We start from the raw sequence: 9,208 nt of genomic DNA, 5'->3' as shown, positions 1-9,208 counted from the left end.
GTCGCACCTCGCCGCGGGTCTCGTAGAGATGCATCGGCGGCGACCAATCTTCCACGATGACGGACAGAATCCTCCATCGTGCGTATGGTTGACAGGTTAGGAACGTCTTGACGTGTTTGCAAGGCTGGCAATGGCTCAGGAAGTCGTTGATCTTGAATCATTCGGGGTTTAACTTTCATCACGTCTACTTCCGTTCGAAGGTCTTCGATTTTAGCGCTTAATTCCACCTTAACTACGTGAATTTTATGATCCAAACCGTCCAACGTGTGATGTGCTTCCCGGACTAACGTGTTGTAGGCCGCGATATCTTTGGACCTGACTCTTGAGCTATCAATGAGTTTACTCAACTGCTCACTCATGTTCCTTAACGCCTTATTGAGTGTTTCTGTGATGGAAGTTGTATTTGTATCCATCTGAGCCCTTCCCGTTTCCAACTTCAATGCCAGCTTCAGCATCTGTGCTTCACTCTCCAACTCCCCTTGGGTTGATTTTTGGAGAAGGCTGGCTGGTTTAACGTTGGTACGCCTTTTTTCGTATAACGTGGTACTGCATGTGATGTCCGAGGCTGATGTCCCAATCGAGCTGACCGATTTATTCGAGGACGTAGCGTATCGGCTCACGAATTTGATAATTTCGACGTGATCCGTTTCGAAATCTACTCCCCACTTGTCACATGCTTGACGTTGTTGCTCAGTCAGGCCGGATATACTTTCTGTATACTGGTTGTGAATTGCTTTGACTTCGTCATACATACGAATTAATTCGTCACGCCATGCTGTTACTTGCAGCTTCTTCAATCTGATGGCTCCCATCTTGTGGTCTTCCACTGCCTTTCTGAGTTGTGTCGTTAACTTCGTGTGGGCCGCCTTTCTCTTCCCACGTTTCTTCTTGAGATCGTTTTCGGGAAGTAATGGCCGTTCACTCTTCTGCCGTTCAGGTTTCGATTCGTCTACCTTCGGGTTGGGGCCGTGTTCCCAAATGTGGCCAATTTCCATATTTTCGGCTTTGGGTACGGCTTCTCTCATGACGTAGAAACGTTATTTTAGGCTGATGCACGTAGAGTCGTAACAGAGAAAGAATGAGGGATGAGTGATGACTGATGAGGATGAGTGAAAATGGAGATGAGAGATGATAAAAAAAGAACGCTATTTTTCTTGGGACAAAGACACTTGGTTTGAAAAAAAAAACGGAAACAAAACTGAAACAAACGATGTGAAAAAAATGGGACGAGACAAAGACAACTTGTTTGGGTTGACTACTTATACAATACTGGACGGTTTCTGAATTACGACTGTTGCAAACTAAACAAGTCTGCAGCGTATAACCGAATAACGAAAACGAAAACGAATGGCGAACTAGTAACCCACAAAAAAAACTGTATTAAACTTAGGACAAAAAATGAGACAACGCGAGCAAAAAATGGCGTCACGAAAGGTAGCACGGTCGAAAGGGAATTGAACGTCCTTACACGTCATTAATCTTAGCGTGTATCAAAAAACAAAAGACATAAGCATTGCGAAACAATAGGCCGCTAATTAAACTAAGGGAAGGGTAAATGGTTGGCGCGCGAAGCCCGATCTTGGTTGCCATGGCAACTCGGGAACGGGAAGGGTAAATGGTAGACGCGCGAAGCCCGATCCGAGTTGCCATAGCAACTCGGTAACACAGCCGGCCCTGCTGCGGCAAATCTCAAGCAGCATTGAAGGCTTCGACGCGCACAGCATCGTGACCGGGCGAATGTAGGTTTTGCCGGACTTCGTAATGACTTCTGCTGCGCGCACTACACCGTCGGGCCCGGGCAACACTTTCTCGACCCGACAAATTGGCCAATGGCCACGCGTCGACTTCGGGTCGACCATAAGGACCAAGGTTTTTTGGCGTCTTCGTCCATTTGTTGCGGGTGGTAAGAGTTGGGAGATACTCTCGCAGCCAGCGCCTCCACACCTGGTCTACAAGCTGTTGCGCATGGTACCATCGGCGACGAAAACAATTTATTTCCGGGTCGATGACTTCAGCGGGTAGATGGAGATTGGGGCGGCCCAACAAAAAATGGTTCGGGGTTAAAGGCTCGAACTCCTGGGGATCTGCTCCCAGGTAGGTTAGCGGGCGATTATTCAGCAGTGCCTCAACTTCAATGACGGCGGTAGCGAAGGTCTCCTCCTTTACCGTTTGCTGACCGAGGATTGCACGGAGGGCGTCTTTGCATGAGCGCACCAGTCGCTCCCATACACCTCCAAAATGCGGGGCAGAAGGCGGGGAAAAATGCCAGCGGATCTCCTTTCGCGCGAGCTGATCGACGATTTTGGCGTGGTTTAGGAGGGTCACTGCTTCACGCAGCTCGCGTTCTCCAGCCGTCAAATTGGTGCCGTTGTCGCTGAAAACGTCAGCGGGTGCACCTCGTCGGCTAACGAAGCGGGTGAACGCCATGAGAAAGGAGTCGACGGAAAGATGTGCCCATCTAATAAACAACTTAGTTACCGGATGCTTCGGGTCGAAGAACCGCCGGATGTCGGGCTTCGGTGTTGATCGGGGCGTTCTCAAGGCGGCCACCGACACGAATGATTCCGGCACTGTCGAGGTAGACGGACAGCTTCAGTAGCCGGGATTCAGGACGGATTGTTTCCCTCTTCTGCAGCCGGTGTAAGTAGTCGGAAAAAGAAGCGCGTTGCGAAACGCGGATCAGAAGAAGGCGGGCAGACTTTAGCTCGTCCGCACTCTGCTGCCGGCCTGTTTTCAGATCCTCGATCGGTTCGGATGGCGGGTCTGCACGGCTGCCGTCTGGATTTACCTCTCGCTCGATCCGTCTTCGATTTACGAGGACACGCGTGTTGGTGATAAATCTCCAAATCCAGGCGACAATGCGCACAAGATGGTGAAGGTTTTCGATACGGGCGGAAAAATAATCTAGCGTTCCGCTAGAATCGATGACAACTAAGCATGCGATGGATTCTTCATCGTCGTCGTAGAATGCATTATCCGGCATCTGGGCGGGCCAATGTTCGGGTGGCATAGCGAGAAACTCTGGTCCGCGGTACCAACGATGATTGGGGTCGAGGTCGGACGGACAAAGGCCACGGCTACATTCATCCGCCGGGTTTAAGATGCCTGGAACATGGCGCCACTGCTGCGGGGTAGTCGAATCGAGGATTTCCGAAATTTTGCAACGAAGACGTTGTAGCGGCGATGATTGGCGTGGATCCAACGAAGAACGGTCATCGCATCCACCCAGAAAAACACGGAAGAGATGGGCAGCGTCATTTCCTTCAACAAATAATTCACCAGACGGACCGCTAACAGCGCGCCTTAGAGCTCCATCTTCGGGATAGAAATTTGGTGGATCGGAGCAACTCTCACCTTCGCCATCGCGAACGCGACTTCGATCTGGTCAGGCGACTCGGATCGAAGATAGACGACCACTCCGAATCCGTCCTTCGATTCGTCCGAAAAGGCGTGCAGCTGAAACGACGAGTAAGCGGACTGTAGTCGGGTTATGAGGCTTCGCGGGATGTTCACGGACTCGACCGTCGGTAGATGTTCCACGAAACGTCCCCATCGATTCAAGATGTCAGCGGGCAACACTTCAACCCAACCGGTTTTCAGCCGCCAGACGTCCTGAAGAATAGCCTTCGCCACCAAGACTACCGTCGCGAGCAGACCAAGCGTATCGTAGATGCTCGCGATGGCAGCCAGAATGGAGCGTTTCGACTGGGCCTTTTCCCGCTCGCTGTTCCACAGATAACCCAGCGTCCGTTCGGTTGGCAAGTCGTCGAAATCCAAATTGAGCTCCGGCATAAGACGAGAAGGGGCGGGCAAGCGGTCCAGCAACCGACGTGATGACCTGAGGAATTGGACAAGTTTGAAGCCACCTAGGCTAAGCAACTCCACGAGTTTTTGGCAAACAGACGCTCCGTAGTCCACTTCGTCGAACGATGATAATAAATTATCCACGTAGAAGTCGGAGCGTATCCGGCTCGCGACTTCCTGCAGGTGGAGCGGGGCATCCTTCTCGAGACGTTGCAGGGCGAAGCTACAAGTCGTTGGCGAAGACAAGGCGACGAAAATGTGCACCGTCCTTTGGAACTCCTGGATGGGGTTTTCGGTTCCAGGTTCCCTCCATAAGAAGCGAAACATCGGCCTGTCGCATTCTCGCACCAGAACCTAGTAAAACATTCTGGCAACGTCAGCAGTAGCAGCAATCCTTCTTTCACGAAAGCGAAGCAGCACAGCGAGCAGTTGGTTCGTAAGATCCGGCACTTTCAGCAGGATATCGTTAATGGCCATTCCCTTAAAGCGGGCAGCGGTGTCATCAACGAGTCGAACCTTGTTGGGCTTGCTGGGGTGCTGAACCGGGTGTAACGGGAGGTACCAGATCTTGGAATCAGGATCGGTGGAAATAACTTCTGTAGCGTGGCCGTTGCGGAAGACTTCTTGCATTTGTTCGGAAACTGCTTTGCGAAGATCGTCATTCGACTGCAGTCTCCTCTCCAGGGCGAAAAACTTCCGGCGGGCAAAATCCTTGTTGTCCGGCAGCTTAGGGCAGTTGGGGTAAACGGGCAAACCAACCTCGTAGCGTACTCCAGTGTGGCGAATATTCGATTCAAGTTGGTCAATGGCGCACGGTCGAGCTCAGACATGAAGGTTTTGAGGGCCTCACGGACGGGCAACGAACGGGTTCTCCAGAACCTCTCCACGGACTCTTCCAGCCACTCGATCGACTCCAACTTGACGAAATTCACGCTCGCTGCTTCCACAGCGGGCGCCGAAAAGGTTCTCCCCACGATGCACCAACCGAACGGTGTGCGAACCGCATTAGGTCCTTGAACTCCTGCTGGCGGGCGGCGGACTTCGAAATTCAGGTGAGCATCCTGGACGTCCATGCCAATCAGAACTTGGACTTCTGTGGCATCCCGAACGGGAAAATGAAGGCCGCGAAGATACTCGAGCGAGGTGGGAGAGTTTTTCATCCGGCGGCGCCCAACGTTAGGATCTTCTCCATCCAGCGATGAGACTGTAAAATCCACTAAATGAGTGTCGACTAATGGATCTTTCCCGTAGAAAGTCCCAAAACGAATTTTGCGCGGCCGGCCCGTTAGGCCGAGTGCTTGAGCCGCGTCCTCACGCAACAAAGTAGCTTGGCTACCGGTGTCCAGTAGACCGAAGACGTCGAGGGTTCTATCACCAGTACGAAGACGAACTGGAACAACGGTCAAAAGAACGTTTTATGCTGAACGGGGGGCAATGGCGAAAGTCTGTGGACCTGGAACGTCGCTCGAATCTTCATTCGGAGGTGGAAAACGGCGGTGTCCACTCCTCTCGGGGAAAACTCTTTCCGCACCATGCAGCAACGAATGATGGCAAGCACGGCATCCGGACGTTTCACATGCCGGCTTCGAAGGACGGTCGGCACTTCGATGTTTTCCTCCGAGGCAGTTGAAACATACTTTTTCCTTTTTCCTTCGCCAACAACGCTCGATGGCGACTTCCGTCGAAATTCCACACAGCTGTTTAAGCGATGAGCCTCACCGCAGCTCGGGCACTCGATGTCCGCCTCTCTCATGGCCTGAGTAGACAAAACGGTCGGAGGTGGACGGACGGGCGGTGACTTGGCGGCTGAGGATTTGAATGAAGGTTGTCTTGTGAGGTTTGGATTGTCGAAAGTGACATGCTTTCCGCGGAGCTCGATCCTGGGCGTTAGCTCGACAGACGCAAAGGCAATCCTCTCCTCTTCAACAACCTCCTCCAGAAACCGATCGAGATCGCCAAGATCTACAACTCTTGGCAAACGTTTTCGCACATAGCGGGCCCAGCGATGGCGAAAAAGAGGCGGCAGCTTTTGAACCACCTGGTCTAAGTTGGCAGCACTCTTCAAGTCGTGCTCCAGTCCTCCTTGCTCCAATACGACGACTGCTCCGTGTAGCTGATCGGAAAACAGCTCCAGCGCCTGACGATCACCTGGTTTGACGATAAGGAGGCTCAACAGATCGCGAATTTGGCAGCGCGCAATCTGCTCACTGGAACCGTAGTGTTTCTTCAGGTAGGAAAGAACAGCCGGGTAGCCTCGAGGCGCTCTCAAAAGCGGGGAGATGCGGCGCAGAACATTAGGGCCTACCGACTCGGTTAGAATGGCTAAGCGCTGGGCGTCGTTCGGGATGACGTCATGGACGAGAGCCTGGAAGCGCGAGGAAAAGAGTAGCCAGTCACGCGGGTCGCCGTTAAAGGGAGTTTTATACGCAAATGGCGCCGATCCTCCAAACATCCAAGGATCGGGGAAACAACGACTACCCCTTCAAACATCCAAGGATCCGGGTAACAACGACTACCCCTTCCCACAAAAAAAGGGGGCAAAAGAGAACAAACAAAGGGTCACCACACCTGCGGGCCCGTGCCCACTACAGCCCTGCCCGCGAGGGCAGCACCGTAGGTGACACTCATTGCAGATTATATGGAAAGTGCTTAGATAGCTTTGCGGTTTAAGAAGAAGAATCAGGCATCTCAAACAAGGAACTTAAAGCTGCGCAAAAAATGTTGGAGAATCTGGAAAAAGGGAGAAACATGCATAAGAAACTCAAGGAGAATTTGAAAAGAATAGTTTTTATGAGTCAACGTAATCCCCCCCCCCCCCCAATTTCAAACATTAACGGCAAAAAGCTGCATTGCAGCGCCTCTGGTGACCAAGTGTGCAGTACACTTTCCGTTCCAAAACTTAGAGGGGAGTTAACTTCCAGGGATAGGGAGGAGTATTGAGAAAAATTATTTTCGAAAAAATAACATTACATCTATATTAAGTAAGAAATGCTATATCTTTTGGGAAAAAAGATTTTTTTAGCTCAACTCTAAGTATTTTATATAAAATTTTAAAAAACCTATTCTTAGCATTACGCTTATGGGGAAAAACCGGGTGTACCTATTTCGTGAACGAGGACTTAGAGCCTTAGCAGTAAGTTCTACAAAAAAACTAAGTATTAGTGACTTGTAGATCACGACGTCATCAGATCATTTGCGGTCAACGCACTGTATCACACTATATTCACATTGAATACACGTATATTTGATGCTGTTTGAATTTAGATATTGAAACTCACTGTATCACACTATATTCACATTGAAAACACGTATATTTGATGCTGTTTGATTGTAGATCATGAAACTGATTCTATAACAATATATTCACATTGAATACACGTATATTTCAGGCTTTTTAATGTAGATATTAAAACTCACGGTATCACTTTATATTCACATTGAATACACGTATATCTGATGCTGTTTGAATGTAGATATTGAAACTCACTGTATCACACTATATTCACATTGAATACACGTATATTTGATGCTGTTTTAATGTAGATATTAAAACTCACTGTATCACACTATATTCACATTGAATACACGTATATCTGATGCTGTTTGAATGTAGATATTGAAATTCACTGTATCACACTATATTCACATTGAATACACGAATATTTGATACTGTTTGAATGTAGATCATGAAACTGATTCTATAACACTATATTCACATTTAATACACGTATATTTTATGCTGTTTGAATGTAGATATTGAAACTGATTGTATAACACTATATTCACATTGAATACACGTATATTTGATGCTGTTTGATTGTAGATATTGAAACCCATTGTATCAAACTATATTCAAATTGAATACACGTATATTTGATGCTGTTTTAATGTAGATATTGAAACTCACTGTATCACACTATATTCACATTGAAATCACGTAATTTACCTGCTGTTTGGCTGTACATATTGTAACTCACTGTATCAGAGTATATTCACATTGAATACACGTATATTTGATACTGTTTGATTTTAGATATTGAAACACACTGTACAACACTATATTCACATTGAATTCACGTATATTTGATACTGTTTGAATGTAGATCATGAAACTGATTCTATAACACTATATTCCCATTGAATACACGTATTTTTGATGCTGTCTTATTATAGATATTGAAACTCACTGTATCACACTATTGCAATAATTGAGTCACGTCTAACGCGACCGGAGATTAACGCACACAAATAGTACAGTCAAAACTGCCGACCGTCAGGTTAGTTGCTTAATCTAATATTCTGGTCAATTGATGGGTGGTGCATAGTTATAGTTGTTGGGATCCGGCAGCCAGTCACGTCGGCTGCCCGGATATGAAAAGATCACTAGCAAGGAAAGTTAAGAAGGATAAGGGGTTGGGGGTACTTACGTGGAAGTCATGGCGCTGGAGAGAGTTGAAGGTGTGGTGGCGTGATGTCGAAGTATGGGGGCGGTGCCGGTCTGGGTCGTCGTCTCGGCTGGTAGCTTGCAGAGGCGAAGTAGAAAAAACGACTGCTGGTACTTGTTACAGTGTATTTCACTCAGCAGTTCGGGGTTACACAAGGTAAAACTTAAGACTCTACTGCACGACTGTGTGATGAGGAAAGTAAGGACTGGCTCTAAAAACACATCTCCGGCGTGGTTTTATACCACTATATTCATATTGAAATAAAACTTGGTGACGCCAACTTGTGCTGATTCCATAACAATATATTCACTGTTTGAATTGAATACACGTATATTTGTATATTTATATGTGTTTGAACGCTAAAGTTTGCGTGTAGGTCATGCGTGAAACAGAACCAGAATGTTACAATATAAGCAAGGTCAACACGTATGATTTATGTCCTGTCATTGACCCCCCCCCCCCATTATGCGTCCAAAGGGTAATAAAAAAAACGAAACAAGAGACGAAACAGTCAGTGGGGAGAGGCGGAGGAGGGTAGTAGCAACAAAAGCAATAAATCACGTAATCTTACTATATTATTGAAGTTAAGTTTATTTGATGGAGTTTGAACTATATTCATATTGAAATAAAACATATATTTATATGCTATTTGACTGTAGATATTGAAACTCACTGTATCACAGTATATTCACATTGGATACACGTTTATCTGATACTGTTTGAATGTAGATCATGAAACTGATTCCATAACAATATATTCACATTGAATACACGTATATTTGATGCTGTTTGAATATAGATATTGAAACTCACTGTATCACACTATATTCATAATGAAATCACGTATATTTATATGCTGTTTCACTGTAGAGATTTTTGAACTCCTTGTATCACAATATATTCACATTGAATAAACGTATATTTGATACTGTTTGAATGTAGATCATGAAACTGATTCC

At 47.1% G+C, this 9,208-nt stretch overlaps 1 protein-coding gene across 1 annotated transcript; it reads right to left on the bottom strand.

Moving 5' to 3' along the window:
* Positions 1 to 2,470: 2,470 nt before the first annotated feature.
* On the bottom strand, positions 2,471 to 6,256 carry LOC130704363 (uncharacterized). The gene is made up of 5 exons (XM_059494140.1): positions 5,524 to 6,256; positions 4,619 to 5,194; positions 4,255 to 4,574; positions 3,371 to 4,158; positions 2,471 to 3,290 (listed from the first exon to the last, which is right to left on the bottom strand). The coding sequence occupies exons 1-5, from the start codon at positions 6,254 to 6,256 to the stop codon at positions 2,471 to 2,473; spliced, it is 3,237 nt and encodes a 1,078-aa protein (XP_059350123.1).
* Positions 6,257 to 9,208: the final 2,952 nt, after the last annotated feature.

Source organism: Daphnia carinata, chromosome 2 (assembly GCF_022539665.2).
Source record: "Daphnia carinata strain CSIRO-1 chromosome 2, CSIRO_AGI_Dcar_HiC_V3, whole genome shotgun sequence".
Taxonomy (NCBI): domain Eukaryota; kingdom Metazoa; phylum Arthropoda; class Branchiopoda; order Diplostraca; family Daphniidae; genus Daphnia; species Daphnia carinata.
Note: the sequence above shows the minus strand (reverse complement) of the source record. Positions and strands in the feature narration are given on the sequence as shown.